General features: G+C 47.9%; 2 protein-coding genes across 2 annotated transcripts; one reads left to right on the top strand and one right to left on the bottom strand.

Moving 5' to 3' along the window:
• Nucleotides 1-2,619: 2,619 nt before the first annotated feature.
• On the top strand, nt 2,620-5,475 carry ACHE_70848A (uncharacterized protein; the record flags this gene model as incomplete). Its single annotated transcript, XM_043283226.1, has 1 exon — nt 2,620-5,475. One exon carries the CDS (start codon nt 2,620-2,622, stop codon nt 5,473-5,475), a length of 2,856 nt encoding a protein of 951 aa, XP_043140527.1.
• Nucleotides 5,476-8,690: 3,215 nt separating this feature from the next.
• ACHE_70847S (uncharacterized protein) lies at nt 8,691-10,009 on the bottom strand (the record flags this gene model as incomplete). The annotated part of the gene is made up of 2 exons (XM_043283225.1): nt 8,691-9,719; nt 9,800-10,009. The coding sequence occupies 2 exons, from the start codon at nt 10,007-10,009 to the stop codon at nt 8,691-8,693; spliced, it is 1,239 nt and encodes a 412-aa protein (XP_043140526.1).
• Between the last annotated feature and the right edge of the window lie 11,166 nt (nt 10,010-21,175).

Here is a 21,175-nt window from a genome sequence, read left to right as displayed (position 1 = left end):
AGATCACAAAGACTACACTCTTGGGTAAAGTTGGTCAACACAGACTTTTTTTTGTCAAGCCATTGATTGGGGGATAGGATTTATCCTGCTCCTCATGACCCTTCTCTTCACCGTGGTTATTTCTCTTGTCCTGGCGATCTTACCATGACATTTTCATAGCGATAATGTACGCTGTTAGGTTGTTATAATCCTGTGCCTCTCAAACCAACAAGTACGTTGAAAGAACTCCAAAGCAAACGAGAAATTGGAAATAAAGAGAATCTACATGCAAGGACCCGAATAAGAGCAGAATGAATCTCCCATGACTTACCGTTCAAAAGTTGTGTCGTGCGGAAAACTTGAGATAGTTGTTGCAGAAAAAGAGCCCTACACGACGATAAAGGGGGGGAATAATAAAAAAAAATTGCTCTCCGCAGTCATTCGAGACAAAGTCAAACGCAGCGGGGAGGATCTGCTGTCCATTTGGTGATTGGAACAGCTTCCCAATTGAGGGATAGACTTGCGAGCGAAAACGAAGGGCAGTTCCATCCGCTAGGTCGACTCAAAACTTGCGGCGTGCTCCACGCTTTTCCACTCCGCGGTGGCTGTAAGAGCCTCCGGCCGGCAAACAGACACCGTGGAATGGCTCTTGCTCGTTGCGGATTTTGACCTCCAAACCCTGGAGGGTAGCAGGCTGCTCGCAGCATAGGGCTCTTGGTTACCCTCCCTGAAAGGAAGTATGATTGTCAGGTTCTGCCAACATCACAAACAGAGATGGAGAGAAACGAAGCAAATGAAATATCGAACCCTACAATAACAGATGGGTTGCGCTTCGCCGTATATGCCCTATTATGAGTTGAATGTCTACTGCCAGAGGCATTTTAGGTGCAACCCCCACTCCCCACCTCAGTTATGAAGCTTCGCTGGGGCCGGGCAACAATAATCAGTTCTGTAATTCTGCATATGACTATACAAACTACACACAGTACAGGGGATTGTGCTCGGAAGCGACGGCGTCATACCCATTGGGGCAGCCTCCATTGCATCTACCCAAAGCGCAGTTGTCATTCTCAGATTCCTATTTATCACTCCCCGCATGCAACGGCGGGTGATTTCCCTGGGTTGGGGCTCGTCCCCACGGGGATTAACACAGCGTGATCTCCCCTGCATGGCACTGGCTATTGCAATCAGAACCTCCACCTCGTCACAAACATGCGCAAGGTGATTTGCGATGGAGCTTATGGCATTGCATTCACTTTTGATTTGTCCTGTATGGCAGGACAATGGCTAGATGGTATTGACGATTCTCATTTGCTCCGGGACAACAGGTGTGCCCGTATCAGAGCTTTGTTCTCAAAGTCTCAAGAATGGCATTGAACCTAATCTGTCCAGCACAAAACAGGCTTAGGAACAGGTAATCCTCAGACCTCATGTGAGTCTCAGATTTTGAGCCCAGATACTGGAGCTGAAGTCCTTAATAGCATTGGTAGTCGTCCATGTACCGGGCGATTTGGGTGCTGACAGGCAAGTGTTGACTCTTGCCAGTCTTGCTGTTGATATTCTGACTGTCTTATATACTAATCGAAGTGAATACTCAATGTTTGGTGGAATATTCACTCAGGTAGGTGTCCTCCGCGGTGAGACAGATCACCGACTGCCCTGTGCGGCGACTGGTCTAGAATCGGGTCTGAATCGGCATGCCTTGCAGTGCTGGCGGTAGCAGTAAAAACTGGATGTCAACAAAAATGTTAACAAATAATGTACTGAATTAAATAGTAGGAATATTCCGGGGATCTATGGTTGTAAATAACGCCCATTCCGGTGGTGTTCTGAGGGAATTCCGAGCGGCAGTCTAGACCGGGGGATCTGCCAACTGGCCCGGGTTGAGAATCTGAGGCCCCTCCGTCTCGATTTCCTCTTTTTCGTTTCTCTTTCTCTCTCTTCTCATCTCACCCTCTCCTCCATCTCCTCCCTCTCCTCCTTCTATCCATCCTTTTGGCTCTCCTTCTTCTATCCTAGTCCCCTTTTCCTCTTCGTCCCTTATTTCTCCCTCCGACTGCTTCTCTCCTCCCTGAGCCTTTTTCCGATCGACTCCAGAGAGTCACTCGTGGAAGCAGTCGACTTGTTTACTTCTGGGGATTTTTTTTCTATTCAGAATACTATTCTTTTAATATCATCAAGCGCTCATTTTGGTATCCTTTTCTATTCGATTTTTCGTCTTTTTTATCTGAATTTGTTCGAACCGCAAGGCTGTGAACCAAAATCGGCTCAGGAACGGAACCACCAGAACCACCACACCATAACCAACCGTCCATGTTCTAGCTTTCCAGAGCCATCAAACCCCTCGATCCCTTCCTTGGATCTGCTGTATGTCCTCGACCAATCGACCCAACTACGCGGATAATGGCCGACTTTCACCTCCTTCGTCTGCGTTGATCCTTCGATCGCTAACGGTCTCGCCGTGACCTCATCTTCAGTCTGTCTCGAAAGGGAAGCCATGCTCTGTGTTTTGTCCAGAGGTCCGTTTCGTGAACTGTTGATCTCTCGCAAAAACACTGTCGTCACTTGGCGTCCGCCTATATCTTGATCTAATTCATTCCCTTTCTTTCCGATCCAATATCCGCCCTTTCCACAGACACCATGTCCGACTCCCTCGAGCCGGAATGGTCGAATTCCTTTCGATCCAGTCGCACCATGTCGTGCCTCCCGTGCAAATCAGAATGCTTGTCTGAATCGACCTCTACCTTCCGAACCGATCCCTCCACCCTGGACCAACACCCAAACAGAAGCTATTTCGAACAAGCACAGATTACCGCGACGGAACGCCTGGCGAATTTGAAACAAGAACTACGGTCGTTGGATGCGGAAGCCTTTTGGTCTTGTCTCATGGAATCCGTCACCTCCATCTGCGGCGCGCAATACGGCTTCGTGGCCCGGAGAGTGCTCGAGGGTGAGCCCGCCAGTGGTGTTGGTGGCAAGCGACCCAGTCTGTTCGGCTTCGCGTTCTACTACAACGATGGCTACCATACTGTCGGCATGCACCGAGACCGTTATCTTGCCTGCGGCAATCCATTGTCTCATATGGACCACGAGAAACCGTGTCTGATTCCCGACAACCTACCCTCTTTCGTATCCTTTGGCTTAGACAGACTACCTTTCACCGCGGAGGGATACTTGGCTGTTCCGCTTTTCTCGGACCGGAAATGCATCGCTCACCTGGGTTTGATGTGGTCCGAGCCTGGTCTGCGGAAACGCAGTTTGTCCTGGCCGTTCCTGGAGATGGTACTAAACTCTCTAGAAGGTCTAGTGGTTCAGCGGATTCGCGACGCCAACAGCGGAAAAGCGCCCCAGAAAGAGCCCAAACCCATCGCTGCGGTGCAACAGACCATAGACGATTTGCATACCACGCTTCTCCACGGATCGACCGACTTTTCAGCACAGCCGCTCAAACCATACGCACGAAGCCTCTCCCACGAACTACGGACCCCGATGCAGGGTGTAGTTGGCATGCTGGATGTCATGCACGCGACCGTGCGGGAAGCTCTCGAAGGCAAACATTCGATGAGAACAAGTTCCGTCTTTCAATCCTTGAAAGAAAGTATTGAGATGGTCCAGGACAGTGCTCGTCGGGCGGTAGAGGCGGCAGACAACGTGGTCCATGCGTATGACCTCAACATGCAGGTGCCGCAGACGCCACAGGTCGAGCGGGACAACGAGTTCTTTGGCGGTGCTCCGACGCAATCACCAGTCACCCCATATGATGGCGGGCGTCCCAACATCTTCATTGAGGGGAACAATATCGCAGTGAATCCCTACAAACGACGACGCAGTAACCCGCCAGAATATCATGGAATGCAACCGCCAAAGCAAAAGATCGTTCGGATGGGTTCTCGAAAAGGATTGTCTCCGCGAAGCGAAGAGGTTAAGAATGCGGTCCACGAGAGCGACAAAATTGTCCATGCGACGCCAGCGCGCCAGATCGAAGCCGTCATGGCCAACATGGTGGATCCACGTCCTTCGTTGGCTGCTCGACGGTCGGCACCGCACCTCCTTCTTGAAGGCATTAATGTCAATCTGAAGGGCCCGGCAATCAGATATACCAAGCTTCGCGACTTGCTTCGTCTGGTCATCAACGAATCTCTCCATGTCGGCGGTCGACCCGAGTTTGCTTCGAGCCACGCTACCGAGCTGGGGGAGAGAATCGAAATCCGCTCCCGGTCTTGCAACGGAGAAGTTGTTCCCAAAGTCATCAATTGGTCGGTGGATTCGGCACTGCCAGACACGCTGCTCGTCGATGATCGAGACCTGGCCACGCTGATATCGTGTGTCTTCCTGAACGCCGTCAAGTTCACCAACACCGGTACCATTACCGTTTCAGCATCCATCGGCCGCAAACCCAACGATGTACGGATCACTGTGCAAGACACCGGCCCTGGAATTCCGGAAGCTTTTCTACCTAAACTGTTCAAACCGTTTGCTAGGGAAGACGCTTCGATCACTCGCAGTAAGGATGGCTTAGGTCTGGGACTTCTCGTAGCAAAAGGTCTCGCCAGGAAGATGGGTGGTGACCTCGTCTGTGTCCGATCTTGTACTACCGGCCCCGACCACGGGTCTGTGTTCGAGATCAGAGTACCTGTCAACCAAGAAGCTTGCAAAGGATTGATGACTCCGGAAAAGGCCATGACACCGCCACAACTTATTGATCCGTCGCGTCTGAGCAGCGGAAGCACCAGCTCCTCCTCTTCTTTCCTATCCCCTTGCAACCGTATTCCCAGTCAACCCATCCAGCAACCGTCTCCCAGTTTGACGGAGGAGCCGTCATCATCGCACTCCCCGGTCCCCAAACCCAACCGGTCGATCAACGGCGACGCATACGACAGCACTTTGGGACAGAAACATCCCCTCACCTTCCTAGTCGCTGAAGACAACCAAATCAACCGACGCGTCCTCGTGAACATGCTGAAGAAACTCGGCTACCGCGAAGTCTACGAGGCCTGCAACGGCAAAGAAGCTGTACGGGTCATGCAAGAAACTCTCACCTCGCACCGTGCAACCCTTATGCTACCGGGCGGACCGACAATGACCCCCGAGAGCCCGGGAGAATTTCCTATCCCGGAAAAGCGAAATCATCAGAAGAACCTGAAGCCGGTTGACATTATCCTGATGGATCTGTGGATGCCAGAGATGGACGGCTACGAGGCGACTTCTAAGATCCTGCAATTAATAGACGGGTACCACGGCCAGATTCCTCCTGATACGCGACGGAATCCAGGCGTTTCCTCGAATTCGGATCCGTTTTCTAATAATACATCAGGAGTTCAACTCCCGCCGTCTCCCACCGTCCTAGCCGTCAGTGCAGACGTGACAGACGAAGCACTCAGCCGTGCATCCAAAGTCGGGATGAAAGGGTACATGACCAAACCGTATAAACTAACAGATCTCGAACGACTGATCATCGAGTTCTGCGCCGGTGGCAGTCGTACACCTGGACCGTGAAATGAATGAACATATATGACTTGATATTACATTCTTTTTATTTCGTTCTTCGATATATAGCTTTGTTTTCTTTTCTTATATTCTTTGTATCTTCTCTTCTTGGTCGGATATAATCCGTTGGTTTGTCTTTCTTGCGGGTGTAAGCCCGACTTGGATTGTATTTACGAGCAAAGTTCTTGTCCTCGGTGGCATTGTTAATAATGATTCATGACATACATATACATAGAATTGATGTCTGCCTGCTTTACTTCTCGTACAGAATAGAATACGCTGTTTGATTGTTTTATTTCATCTTAGTGCTAACACTGTATCAACATATTCCATTCATGGTTATTAGTTCACTTATATAAGAACTGAATGGCCTTATGATTCGGGCTCAAATAGGATTCCACGATGACTGTACCGCGCTAGCTTTTACAACATAGACTACCCATTCGGAGTCTTTGTGAAGGATGTGGTCGTCGTCCCCTTCGTGTTATTGTGTTGTGGCCGAAACCAGGCCGAAGCCGGCTTCTCTCAACTGGATTCCACCACGGATATGTTGACGAAAGGAATCAGGTTTCCCTGAAAATGGCCATTCCAGCAGCTAACCCCTGGAGGGACTAAGCAAAATACATGAGAAAAAGTACTACTTGGATCAGCCCAGGAAATGAAGTTTGGGGGACGTCCTATACCCCTTCGCCTCACTTTCAAAGAAACGCCTGCTGATTAACCAAGAATTGATAAAAACGGTTTACCCAATTGGCAAACTCAAGGAACGAGACGCCCTCGTTTGCTGCTATATACGCACATTCTGTGCGAAATTGACGAAGGGCCCCACATCTTCCCACACAATGCTGGCGAATAACTTCAAAAGACGGAGGATACCGCACAGGTGCCATCAAAAAAATTTATAGCATCCAGTACTATCAACATCGCCCGAGCGTATAGGTATACATTGGTATACTTGTAGGATGTCAAAGATGCTGGAAGGGTAGATCGGATAGGGGGTTATTATCAGCACCGCCAATGGGCTGATGGGCTTTTAGCCCTGCCTGTGACAAGAAACCCATCAGTGCTACTCGATAAAATGGAGAATATGGATATTGTTTTGTCCGTTGTGCTGAGTTTGGGGACTTTGTGGATCGATATCGCACGCGTTTGAGTAACTCGAGATGAGTTGAATAGGTGTCGTCGAGAATATCCATTTGTCTGAATCGGCTGGAGGTGAGTTTGTATAGATGGTTCCTGGATTCACTGAATTAGTACGGGCCTAATTCCGTCTCTTATAATAAGCAGTACTCAGCGCTTGCACGACGGTCAACGTACGTACTCCAAGCCTCGAAGCTGTTGATTTCGAATGCGAGGAAAGAACGATGATGATAGACACGCCGCAGCGAAGTCGTGGGCCGTCGGTACGCTCAGTTGTTAATGCTCTTGCCGGTTTGGTAGGCTTTCGTATTGGGGAAGATGCCAGTCCTCCCGGTGCCCAAGCGGACTATCCTTGAGTGGAATCAAGGGCCCACCTAGATACCCAACCACACTCAGGCTAGTTCAAGTTGGTATGATTTGGTATGTGCTTACACGGCGGTGATGGTTGAGTACCGTGTGCTTTGCGGGAGAGTCCAAATCACTGCTTTTAGCTGATCAAGACAGATTTGCTCTTATGTGGCTTGTCCCATTTATGTCTGTTATTGGGGTCCGTGAATCGTACAGTCCGATCGTGTGAAATCGGTCGATGATTTATGTCTGGGACACGATCCGTTGGCAACTCCTGCATATGGTCATTTCTGGGAGCATTAACTTCGCCCTTTACAGAAGTACAAATGACCCCGTAGGATCTATGAGGGCGTTTCCGCGCCACGCCCTATCATAGCTTTCGAACACATCTTGTGGTACGTGGATGGGAGTAATGGCATCGTTGAAAGAGGGGCGATTGGTTGGCGTTGGCAGGTGTCGCGCTTTCGCTTGGTATGCTAAGAGTTGCATTCTCGCGGTTTGGTGAACACCCAGTAGATTGTAGAGTGCACTCTTTCCAGGTCAGCAATTGTAGTAGAACTAGCAAGTACGTGGTCCTTGAATGAGGGGCACATGTGCAGTCTACGTGGACGCACAAGTATGAGATAATGCTATCTTGGCCCTGGATGAGCCAGGAACTATGCCTTGAACAACACCAAAGCAAGCTTCCGGGATTCTTACATTGTTGCGAAGGATTATTCGAAGGTACGGAGTATGCAGTAGGTTGTTAAATTACTTGTCTCATTTTAATCACACAGCGCCTGCAGTAGTGAGCATTCCAGGAGTCTACGACAATCGAAATGGAAAGAAAATGAGAAGTCCATAAAGTATATTTCTAACTTCTCCAGATAGGCACAATAGCTATCTGCAACTCTCGAATCCTAGTCTGTACAAAGAGGTTGATGAAAACACATGGGTATAGCAATTTGAAACCTCCACCTATCCCGCAATAGAAGGAAAATAGAAAAGATTTTTTTTAAAAAACCGTTTTCCTTTTTTTTTTTGGGTGGTGTATCCGCTGCTTTTTTTGTGTTTTTTTATTAATTTTTTTCAGGTACGGAACGTCTCCCAGAGGAGCTTTGTGAGCCCGCAAGAAGACGGTTTCGAACCATATTAATATGCTGTTTTGGTAGGGTAGGCGAGGGCGATGGGGAAGGGGAAGGGAGGGGATGACGACGAGGTAGGGTAAGGGGCGTCGAACAAAGGAAAAGGGGATATGAAAAACAATATTTCGAGGGAAACAAAATATCGATCCCTATTAACGTATGCCAAACACACGATCTCACCATCACCAACTAGGGTGCTTTGCAAAAACGAACTCAAAATGGGGAGAATGCAGAAAAAACATGACAAAGAATATGCAATTTATAACTCGAACGGCTCGCGCTGCAAATGCTAGATATGAGAATAAATGCTTCTTGGAAACAACACCCAAGTAGATGATGATTTGCGAAATAAGATGAAACAGCGAATAAAATGGGTATGCAGTTTTAAAACACATAAACGAAAAGAAATGGCCCATGATCAACTCACACGAGTCCGGAGACCATGATGAACGGAAAAAGAAGTGTATGTTTCAAAGATAGACTGGAGATAGGAAGACTCGGGTCGCATGGATATGACACAAACCGCCGGCATTGCAAGGATGAGAACCTCAATCGGTCCAGCTGATCGGGCAAAGATTCTCAACTTCCGCTCCGTCATCGCCACGTCCGAGTTTAGAAGCCCGTCTGGAAAGCAATCTGGGGCTGCGGCTGGAATTGTTGAACATACGTAGCCTCCGCTTGATGATAAGGTTGGGAAGTCACGTACTGCATGGTAGGCGGGGGAGTCGGTGAGGCGCACATGGCTCCCTTGACGAAGTGAGAGTTTCCAGCATGGGCAAACGCCTCGTTCTCGGGAGTGATGGGAGGCGTGAGGTAGCCTGCCATGTCCGAAAGGTGGTTGTTCTTTTGCGGTGTGGCCAGGCCAATCTCTCCGTTGTACGGCTTCGATTCGGCAGGGACTTCGGACGGGGGAGAAGGCGGGGTGTAGCTGGCAATGGAAGCCTGGCGGGCCAGGAACTGCTCGAGGAGTTTCGAAACTCGAGAATAGTGAGCCGACGAGTACTTCCGAGCCAGGACCTGAGACGGCTGGTGAAGCTCCTGTGACAGGCCAACCAGGGTCATTGAGTCGTATTGAGCAGCCCACTCGGTGTGACGAGGCTGAGGACGGTTAAGGATGCAGCGGGAGAGAGCCAACGATGCACGGGCAAGGTCCGATGGAGGCTTTGAGACAAACTCGCGGTGAAACAAGGCGATTTCCAGGATGTAGAGAGCCAAGTGCTCAACCTCGGGTTCGTAAGGAGAGTCCATGACGGCGACCTGAAGAAAGCTGTCCACGGTCGGGTGTCCAATGGTCCAACCCAAGGTCTGGAGAACGTGCCATTCCATCTGGATGAACATGTCGTCGTCATACAGCGAGCAGCACATCGACTTCAGCTCCTTGATGGTAGGCACACGATCCTTCTTGTCGCCATACTTGGCGGCGATGAGGAGGGCTGCGCATCCAACGAGCTGGTAATGTCTCTTGTACACCACACGCTTGGAGCAGTATCGGTCCAGAAGGTTGATGGTGAGGAACAGCGTTGTAGGAAGAAGCTGGAAGGCAGTGTGTGCTTCGATCAGGAAGTCCAAGAGGTAAGGGCGCATAAACCATTGGATCTCGGTTTGAATATCGATCGATTCCACGTCCGGAAGGGTAGCAGCCTGTAAAAAGTACGATTCCAGCGGTCAGCCCCTTTTTTCCCTTAATTCAGGAGTTACACACGGTCCAAGGGACGACTCACTTCCATATCCAACATGTGAGACACAATGTCCTCACGCAATTCATCGCTGGTCACCTTGGACAATTCATCCGCAATGGCATATTGACGTTCACGGGCAATGAGCCTGGCATGTTCCTTGGGGTCCATCCGGGGTACACGGAAGTCATCGTATGTCTCCACGAAGAAGGTATCGCAAGGCTGATAGCTGGATGCAGGGCGATGGAAAGCCATGATGTCGAAGAGAGGAATAGAATACTCCAGTCGAATAACAATTAGGTGTGCAAGGTATTAGAGAATGAGCGGAACCTGACAAAGAGCCGTGTCTATCAGGTAACGACGGAATTAAGAGAATGACAGTCGTCGAAGATTAGGTGTAAGAATAATGAACGGAATTAGTTGGGCGTATTAAAGAATGGCCAGTAGAGACGATAGTCTGAATACTGTGAATAGAAAGACGGAAAAAGAAGGCCAGTTAACCGGACCTGAAAACCTGTCGCCAGAGCTGTGACCACCGTATTAGTAACCGAGTATTAAAATAGACTAGAAGAAAGATTAGAGTATTAGGCGTAATAAAAGAGAAAGGAGAGAAATTTGCACGGCAATGAATGAATTAATATGGTAAGGCAGAGAAAGTGTAAAAGTGCAATAAAGAAAGACTTTAAACGAGTGTGAAGGAAGGAACAAAACAAAGGTGTGATATGAAGGTGAAAGGGAGAAGCCCTCCTTGAAGAGGAAAACGACGAGTACTAACCCAGATTAAGGCCTTCGGGCAGAGGGCACTTGTGCAACCCTTACCGTGACGGCAAGTCTGGCATCTAGGCCGAATGGAGACAGAGGAATGGCCTGTCAAACTGGAGACTGGATACCAGACCACAAGGCAAAGGACGAGTCAACGTCTTTACCCCTAGGAACTGGCACTTGAAGAATTGCGGCCCTTTGTGTACTCCGGAATGTGGAACAGGATACCCTATGAAGGGGGTAGGGAGATCGTCAGGGGAGGAGCAATGGGCAAGAAAAAGAATGGTCACCACGTACAGCTTGCGGAGCAGCGTCTTTCTCACTCTCACTCTTCTCTCTTATACGGTAACGGCTATCGTGTGCACGGTTGAAGCGACGTCGTGGGATAGGGAAAGGTGTTCAACGGGCGAAATCCACATTAAAGGGATGTAAAAATTCTTCGTTGGCCTGAGGGGCAGAAAACCAGACGTTAGCCAAGAAGATTCTTCAGACATAGTGCAACATCGAGAAAGCACAGAAACACCCATGAGTAGAGATTGGTATATCTCAGGTATGTGGTGACTGTCTTCGAGGCATGCTCCGCGGTCCAATACATTCCCCGTCAAGCGACCCCAGACCCCCTTTCATCTCTCCAAGCCAAATCATACGACCCAATGCTTCTTTTCAAGCTATTCAGAGAAATTTATCACCTGAACTCCCTTCCCATTGTGTACTCCGTACACCTGGCCGGGTGTCCGAGGTCGATGGCACATGCATTCCAATTGACATGTTTCATTTCTTTCCTTTCTACCAACATATGGCATTGTGGGCAACGGTAGTTCCAGCAGCTTTCTTCCAACCTGGGAATTTGAGACTTGACAGGGGTTCGAAGGTGCACGGCGGAAATCGGGGAAATTCTTTGACCAGCCATTGCGGACGACACTCGAACTCGCAGCACGAACGAAGCATTGTGACCGCACAGACGACACCTCATGCCCAATTCGACCATCAAACAGAGGCAAAGAGGACGAGATATACTCCAACACCATTTCCGATATACACCACAAAAGGGACAAAAAAATATTCCTCACCTTTCACCGACTCACAATCGAATCATGTACACCGAAAAGGATCACTGTGGTCTTCGAATCTAGGGAACTGTCCGAAAGAATAGAAACCACCCCGTTCTGTCGCTCTTCTAGCCGGCAGAAGCTGAATCAGGGGAGTCTGAACCGTCGAGGTCACGAATCGGGAAGGACGGCGGCGGTAAAGACTTCAGGGGGGAGGCTCGGCGTTTGAGCTAACAAACGTCGAAGGACGAGGCTGAAGCGAGAAGCTCCTCAAGCACTGGTTCAGTAGGGCAGAGGAAGAGAGGTCGACTATTCAATCGACCGGAATCTCGACTTTTGCCTGTAGGACCAGTTCTCAGAACTCTCCGAAAGGGAATTGGCGGGGAGGTGGTTGAAGAGGAAAGGGAGAAGAGAGGTGAGAAAGGGAATAGAAGAGAAAGAAGAAGAAGAAAAAGGAGGAGAGAAAAGACGAGGAGTTGACTCTCTCTCCAAGCGGGTGTGGAAGAAGGAAAAAGGAAGAGAGAAACGAAGAATTAAAGAGGCTCGACAGGGAAAGAGGATCGCTGCAGCTTACAGTCACTAGTAGTTTGTATGTATGTACGTGTATGTATGTATGTATGGTATTTGTATGTATGGTATGTAAGTACGGAAGAGGTGTGTATGAATGATACAGCGAGTTGATCGACCGGATCCGCCAGTTCTGCTTCACACCGTCTGATTCGGAGTCTTCTAGCAAAATCATGGAAAGGGAGGATGTGAAACAGAATAGACTCAATTCCTGGCCTGCTCACCAACCACACCATGCAGGAACAGAGGCACAGTTGGACAGTTGAGTATGCTCAGTGTGACTGGACCAGACGACAGTAAGCCGATACCCATTGGTAGTTACTAACCCTTACTGTATGTATGTATGTATTATTGTGTGTACTGTCAATATCCCGGCCAGCCTCGAGTATACAACTTCTCCATGGTACAGAGTAGTTTATGGCGTGTTCACTATTCACTACAGCACACCACAGCACTGAAAGACTAGCAAAGACGGTCAATTCCTTGGACGCATTGGAGTTAGATTGCCCTTTCCTTTGTTACCTAGCCTTCCCTCCAGCCCAGCGGCCGCCCTTTTCCTAGTGGAGAGGGCTGATCTCCGGTCATTTTGCAGCAGTCATTAAATGCGTTTCTTTCATTATTCTTTTCTTTCTCCCTGATTCTTGGACCCCCAGGAACAAACACTTCGGTGTTGTCATCACCGTCATACATTCAATTTCGGTTGTGATTGCGGTCTATACAGAGCAATGATAGTCTATTCTGACTAGCAGCAGCGAACGAAGGCAGAAACTCCAGTCATTACATAGTCGCACGGCCAAAACTGGTCCATACCGGAGTAGCATAAAAACCAGGACATTATCCGAGAAATCCTTTCCCCTAATATTGCTGCTATTCTTGTTGTGCTCGTTATTATTATCGTCACCTCCGGAGTACGGGGTACCAAGCTAGTAGCTTACTGGTCCGTACCCGGCCGTTCCCATTAACCAAACCAGCGACAGACACACGGTCGCTCCTGGTCGAGTCGATGATTGCTTCCTTGACGCCAGGAATCATGGTCTGCCATGGTTGACCTTTTCTCTTTTCTTTTTTGCCTCGCGTGTCTTTTCCCGCAGCCAATCCTCGGCTACAACTTAATTTCGGTAGCCGTATCTTGATCCTTTTTTAGGGGCTAATCCTACTACAACCTGACAGGGATTGTTCAATCTATCTATCGAGCAGTTACCGGAGTATCCGTCCTTTGCCCTTTCTTTTTTTTTTTGTTTTTTTCCTTTTGCTTTCATTGATCAATCACCCATAGTTTTACATAGTCGAGGTTGTCCCGGCAAAGCAAACCAATTGCTGTCTACGACTGAATGAAACCCCTCTCCCGTCAAACGAAAATGAAATAGTCATCCATGGCACCGATTCTATTTAACTCTCTTTGGTCGCGATCTGACTTGGACGCGTCCCGGTCATCATCAAGGTACAAGTACTTTACAGATGTAAACAACTCTTTTACCGGGTCGTACTAGTATGTAGTCGTGATTGATTCGCGTCTGAGCGCGATAGCCTTCATATTGCGCTATGTTGCCTATTCGACAAATAGTTATGTTATCGTGGACGTCAGTCAGCCCCAGATTTGAAAATTATGGGGACTGTCAAGTTCCTGCTGTCCTGCCTGGAGCAATATCATATTCTAGACAGGCTCCTTGCGTTTCCATTCTCGTCGTTCATGGCCCCCTAGCAATATCCGAATACGGAGTCTGACGCAAGTGAAATCACGTTTCCCACTTTTCTGGTATGTTGATCTTACATTCGGCAAAGTCCATGAAACATCAAGTCAAGGGATCTTCTACTACGGGGTTATCGTGTCATCAGGAAAGTCTGGACGAAGAGAGGAATCCTATCATTGCATCACCGACTGGCGGGCGAGATAAAGATGAAACTCAAACAAGCTCAAGCTATGATTCGGAATATTCGATCCTTCATATTCCGTAGTTACCGTACAAGTACGTACATGTAGAACAGTGACTAGCCTGAATAAATGTCTCGCAATCGCAGGCACATTTAGTGGTTCTCCTTGGTCTATCCTAAACCTTCTGTCACACCATCATCGGGTATGAACCACAGGCGTTCTCTTTTCTCGCCAACCAACCAACCGACAAGCCGGTCTGTCAGCGAGAAATAAGAATCGATGGATCATTATTTTTGGAAATTGTATCGGCGCATCTCCCATGCGGATTGGGCCGGGTTGTCCTCCGGGGCGCGATGGAGTCATGTATATATGCACATCACGATTCCGGCGCGGCGTTAAGGGGTACCAGTACCATCAGTATTCTACAGAGAACTTTCGCACAAGTAATTACCGGTGGTCCGTAGATAAGCAATCAACTGTTGTACGGCCTAGGATACTAAAACTACCATTCTGCTGTCGTTCCTTTATTGCTTCGTCAACAATAGCCGCTAGACCTACGTCCCCCGTTAGCTCCTGACCACGATGGCATTAACAGGGATCGATCAATAATCCTGATCCTGCAATAAACTCCCCACGTTGCCCCTGGCTGGGACTTGTATTGTAGAGTACAAGTGCATAATTATATGCTTCGCTTCACTAGAATACTCCGTGCAGACTCCGGAGTGACTCCCTACGGGTCCTGAATATATATCCGGGGTAGCATCACTTTCAAGCAAAGTTCACCGTACTCCATACAATACCACCATCATCGTTTATACTCTCATAGTCATTTATGATCATCAGGAACTGGACAGTAACTTCTCCTCCATCCCCTTGCTGCGTACCTGCATTTATTTGTAGTTACATTGGGGACTATCTTGCGTTCCTTGCTGTTGGCACTACTGAAGGACTGTGGTACAGAGTACATTTATGCAGTATTCCCCTGACATATCTGACCACTGCGAGTACTTATATTCCATTGAAAGTGAATGCTGTTCTTATTCAAGTTCTCCTGGTACGTATGTTGTCATCGGTAAGGTGGCAGATATTTGTGCATTGCACTCCGAATACCCCGTACATACGACCATCGTTGTATAAATTCAACAATTCTGCACGATTACACATGCTTAGCATCTTGCGATTTAGCGATAGTGCTATCCCATAATTCCATCAAACACACCGTAATACAAGTACTTTTTCCCGGTGTACCTGTATACATACAAGCGCTCCGTTTTACACCGCTCAGACAAGACCACTATCCATACACCGTACTCTGTACTTCGTACACCGTACAGTGACCGAGTACAAAGGTATCGAAAGAAAGAGAGCAGAACACATCCACAGCGGAGACTACGAAAAAAAAAAAAGAGCCCACTTGGCAGCTCCGTTCCTACCAGAAAGTAGCAATATCCAATATCTAAGCCGATTCTAAGGCTGGTTGTCATAGGAAAAAGAAGAATTATGGAAACATGAAAAGTTCTGCAGCCCCGCAATTTCGACCGGGCCGATTCTGTACAAGTACAGACGAGTACTGAAGACTTTACAGTCGACCTCTACTGAGATGATGAAAGCTAGTTACTGCTTTGAGATTCTTTTAAGTTTTCGATGCCCTTCCTCAACCCTTGCCAAAAAGTACCTGAACAGCTTGCAGCGCCGCGCTGAAGTAGCGGTAGCTCGGAAGACAAGCGCAAGCGGGGAATTTCACTAGTATGCATACACGTAGAACAGAATGGAGTGCGATGGACCTGAATCCCGAAAATCGAGTATGCGGTGTGCGATGGACGTTGAAAGTTTCTCGGCTGTCAATGGTGGCCATAAACGGTTGGGAATAAAAGTACCCGGCATACGGATGTATCTCTACAGTATCCTACAGCTGGCTACAGGATACATACAGAGTGCAGTGTACTTGTACAGAACGCATCCCAGACCCTTGGATAGATGATATCGAATAACTCTATTGGATTGGATGGTAGTCTGATGTTCCGTGCGACGTTTTCCGTGGATAGATCAGCTCTGATGAATTGTTTCTGTCCAATGGCGTCTGGATTCTGTAGCATTCTGTACATAGTACAAGTACATGCTGTGCCCTGGCCATGAGCTAGATCACCTTTCTATATAAAATCTCAACATATGTATGTCAGAATGGCGGGATACTGGTAAGGTACCGAAGCCACGGAATATATACGGATACTGGGCAGTACCGCCTTTTCGACGGAGAACGAGTACAAGTACATACGCTAGTTTCTTGTACCGGGTTGGATCCGCTGAAACAAAGACGAGTATTTGAGTATCTGAGTTCGAGATGGATTTGGGTATCTTGAGTTCAATTGAGATAATTCGAAGTTCACAGGACGGACAGTGAAACAGTTGACAAAGTATATAGATAGGACGAGCTATGTCGTCATAAGCACATACGTGACTTGGAAGACATACTGCGAATATGTAATTGCTCCAATGGCTTTCTACAGCTACCGATACTGTACCATCTCACTGGATATAAGCTATGGAGTTGTCATGAAAAAAAGAAATTTCTCTCCAAAGTAACGAATGAAAACGCCCCCGAAATAAGAGACATAAAGCGAATTCAAGACAATATTACCTTTTCAAGAATCTTCCAGCTGGGCCCTGCGGAGTATTGAACCATGGTTCATTCAATTTTTTTCTTTTCCTCCGACGCCTTCCACAACGGCCATTTCCAGGTCGATATTAAGAGCTCCGATTTCTGACTGTGTAAGTGTGCGATACATACGGGGTAACTATACATACAACCTTTCCATACCGCATACAAGCTGCACACACTAAACCGGGAATGGATTAGCCGCGAACACTAACAGTAGCGTGGATCCACTGTGAGAGCTAGTCCAAAAGGGGTTAAATTGGAGCTTCTTCGCGACTTAAGCCGCATTCAACTTTGCCGCGGCGAGATTTGAATGAAGATTGCAGATTTATTCACTGTCATTGAGCATGGTGTTTTCTGTGATGATTCCAAATCACTATAGATTCATAGCATGTCCATAGGCAACTGACGGGGCAGTGGATTGCGATGTTGGCAGTGTCCTTGGCACCGCAGTGAATACATCCGATACTGCCAATGCCTCTATTATGGCAGTGAAACAAATCTGCTGAGCCGACATGTGGCAATGGCAACAGCACGAGCTAGCGCGCGGTAGCTGATGATCATGTCATTCTCTTATGCCCGCTACGTACAAGTATTCCGTACTCCGGACTCTGTACTGACCCTGAGCAGTCTATCATAACGTCATTGACGGGTATTTGTCGCGTCCCACGTTTCAACTCGCGGTTCTGGAATTGCGCGTTCAAGATCTTCAACGACTCTCTGTACTTGGAGTATCAATACATTCTCTTACAGATGCAGTGGCTTGTCAGTGTGACCTGACCTCCCCTGTAATACCACTGCCAATAAACCTACCCAAAAAGGAACATGACATAATGCACCATCGGGATGCTTGGCACCGAATCCGCGAGATGGCCTCGACACGCGCTGATTCGACCGATGCGCCATTGCCGATCAGAGCGTGTTAAATTGGCTCGAACATGGGGGAGTCTAGACGAGCCAACAGGAAGGTTGCCACGAGGAGTCCGGGCATAGTACGAGAACCTTCCCAGCTGAGCAGCAGAGCTGTTCATTCAGAAGTTAGAAGGAAGGGAACCACGTGATCGCCTAGAAACGATAGACAAAGCTCCCTAAACCTGTTATTTCCCAACGCCAGGACCACCCGCCCTGGCCCTTTGAGCCACCTCCTGAACCGGAACCAGCGAACAAGGCGATGGATTTGCCTTAGCTTACGGTACACACGGAGCTGAAAAGATACGGAGTACGAATACCAATGCGGATGCGCCCGATCAGGATATGCCTCGATTTCCGAGCTGTGGATTATTGACGGCAATTTCCCAGAATAGACATGGATACGGGTAATGTTGGTTAATTGTCGCTGCCCGGACTATGTTCCGAAACATGTGTGTCGGTTGGGATTATTCGAGAATAATTCGATGCCTGGAGTTCATAACTACTCCTGAGTACGGGTGTGCAAAAGTACCACTATTCGCTGATGACTGTACTCTGTAAGAGGTGGGATCATCGACCGAAATAGATGCTGGTTCAATTGCAAATCCGGTGAATCAATTGGAGGTAAGCTATCAATCTATGCTGTACGAAGTATCATGACTGAGACATATGCAGATACCTTACAAGAATTGCCATACGGTCGCAAGTTGACACTCTTGATCCAGACTATCATGTCTGATCCAGACAACATCGGGTTCCTATGTGGGGGTTCTTTGAGCCTTGAACCATGGGATGCCAAGTTGTGCGGTCGGAATTCAATTCCTCGGGCCGTGCAAGGCATATCCCTTGAGGACTGTCTGTCGACGTACGGATATCGACAGGAGATCTACACCCATTGTGATGACCTTGTAGGACGTCTCGCTGGCTTAGCGCTCATATGTGGCAAGAGTACATGTCTTGCAGTGATCTCACTACATAGGTAACCGTTATCGGTTCACCTGAACAGTTACAACTGGCTGTCGTTCTGCCACGATCAAAAGTCGAAATAACCAGAGCAACTGAGCATCGACAACCAATGGGTCGCGCTGTCAGGGAAGACTCCACGTTCTACAGCACAAAATTAGACAGGCATACAGGTCCTAATTTCTAACCCAAGCGCTTCCAAGAAGACAAAGAGATGCTTATTTACGGTAATGCTCTGTGCTACCATGCACTACTAGGCTAGGAAGCTAGTGCCTAGGATACTCCGTACATGCATACAAAGAGCTCTTCTTTAGGCCAATGGCTTAGACAACTCAGTCGTAAGTTCAGATTAAGCGACAGGCAATTCCCGTAGACTTAGCTTTCAGCTCATGTTACATTGATTTGTGCCCTCCAATTCCAACAGAAACAACCACAACATGCTTCGTATTGGCTGATAGCAATCATGATGACTGCGCACTGCGCTTTGTAGCGCTTCGCAGAAATACGGAGCATCGCCAGCATTGTACGGAGTATGCGCAGGATGCAATAATCTACCATAGCCACTTGAGCTAAACACCAACAAGGCAAAATACTCGAGAAACCAATCCCCAACACCCAACTCGTAGCCACCCAAAATTAGCCGCCATAGATAAATTACCCCTCCAACCAATCCCCCTCAGCCCAAGCCTCAGCCTCAGCCTCGCCATCCCCGTCGACATGCATAATCAATCCAAATATACCACTCTTCCCGCTCCCGGCCATACTCTAAATGCTTATACACATAATAACCGCACACAACAATACCCAGGAACAACTCTTGCCCTATCATTGGGTAATCAGTGCGCTCGATCTGCCACACCTACATTAACGCCAGTTACCTGAAACGACTAGGGCGAGTGACGTGGCGGCCTTGGAGTGGGTTGATTAGCGATGGACGGGGTTCTCCGTGGTGTACACTTTGGAGTATGTACTTGTATGTACATGTGCATGTACGGAGTGCATGGGGTTATTTGAGATCTAATGTGTCGATTGCGAATGTGAGGTGTGTTTGTGGTTGAGTGTTCGTATCGCGCTCAGCCGACGCCAGTAATTGTCAGAAATAAGCAAGTTGGTTGCACTAGAAGAAGAAATAAAGGAGTGCGTGTGTATTTGTATGATAGTCGATGGCTATCAGAACCCGACATTACCCTACACTGTATGGGATATTACTGTAGCTCATGAGTACTGATAGTCCTGATCGCAAGTGAATAAACTAGAATCATAGCTCGCATCGGTCTAAATGAAGAGCCCTAAAGCAGTTAGTGAATGATAGTCAGAATCTTTTTGTATACAGATATCTTCGCAAATGCTATTCCTTCCTAAGACTGTGCTTGGCCCTATGATCAACCGCACGAGCCTGTGTATCACTGTTCTATATACGCTCTATACACCTACAAGAGAGTTTCAAAACCTGAAATACTAAGTGCAGTACCAGGAATAAATTCTTTAAACCAAAATGTCTTTCTCTATCAAAATGGTGGTTGGCGGATATGAAAAGATGCATCTGTAATCCCGACTGTGAGACTCACCACTAATCAACGAATATTGCAGGCTGTCGTCCAACAGGTTTTGTGAGTATCTCAAAGCTACGCCCTAGTGACAACAGGATGATAAACTAGATGGCTTATATGAGACCACGGCCACAATAGCGTCGCTTCTTTCGCCAGCTATGCATGTTGCTACTGCCATCACTCTCATCTACCAAAGAGGGCCTGACGCGCAGCACTCATTACCTGTGCGGCGATATGATATGGGTTCGTCGAACTTATAAATCTGGCTGGTGTTTGAGCATGCTCACTGCGAGAATTGATATGCACATAGCCAGTATTATATCGATGAAAACCACCTATAAGAAAAATAAAACTGGAAAAAAAAAAAGAAAACCGCAGATTTAGGGCAAGTATCAAGTACGTAGGGCTGAAATGACAGCTCTCGTTTGAATTCAACAGGCCATGCTATCTGTTTAGGATTTGAATGAGATAGATTCGTCATCTCAGATTGGTGATCGAACGCAATTTATTTGAGGACACAGTAGAGCCATAGACTACCAGACGATTTATGATTACCCTAGCAATGGTCACTTACGCGAGCGACGCCGTCTCTTCTTGAATATAATGAAGCGGCGCATAGCACTGAACCTCAGTTCATGCGGCTTGAATATATGAGCTTGGTGTGTGGCCTGCCGCTGCCCGGGTTGCAGAATGAGCTCAAAGACCCACAAGCGCAGTTGCTAATCCAAGCTGCCATTACTATCGAAGACCAAGCTTCAGGAGATTATTGAGCCACGCGGCGGCTTGAAGCAGCTAAGTACAAAACTGATATCATGACACTTCTGTTGTGAGAGCGGAGACTTAATCAGCGTATACCTCATCCACAGCTGAAAGGTCTGGTTTTCTGAATCTAGAGCATGATTCGAATCATGATTCTTTAAGATGGAACAGTACATGCTGGAAGCTCATTGTTGCCCATAGAAATGACTATGGCTGCCATGATAATGAGCGTGAGAAAACTGGGTAGCATTTCTGGGAGAGCCAAATCATATCCCTATCTAAGTAGTGCCGTCTTGTACATGTCCAGCAGCCATCTGCGCACGAATATCATCG

The sequence above is a fragment of the Aspergillus chevalieri genome, chromosome 7 (assembly GCF_016861735.1).
Source record: "Aspergillus chevalieri M1 DNA, chromosome 7, nearly complete sequence".
Lineage (NCBI taxonomy): Eukaryota > Fungi > Ascomycota > Eurotiomycetes > Eurotiales > Aspergillaceae > Aspergillus > Aspergillus chevalieri.
The sequence above is the reverse complement of the archived record's forward strand: the minus strand, read 5'-3'. Positions and strand labels throughout refer to the sequence as shown.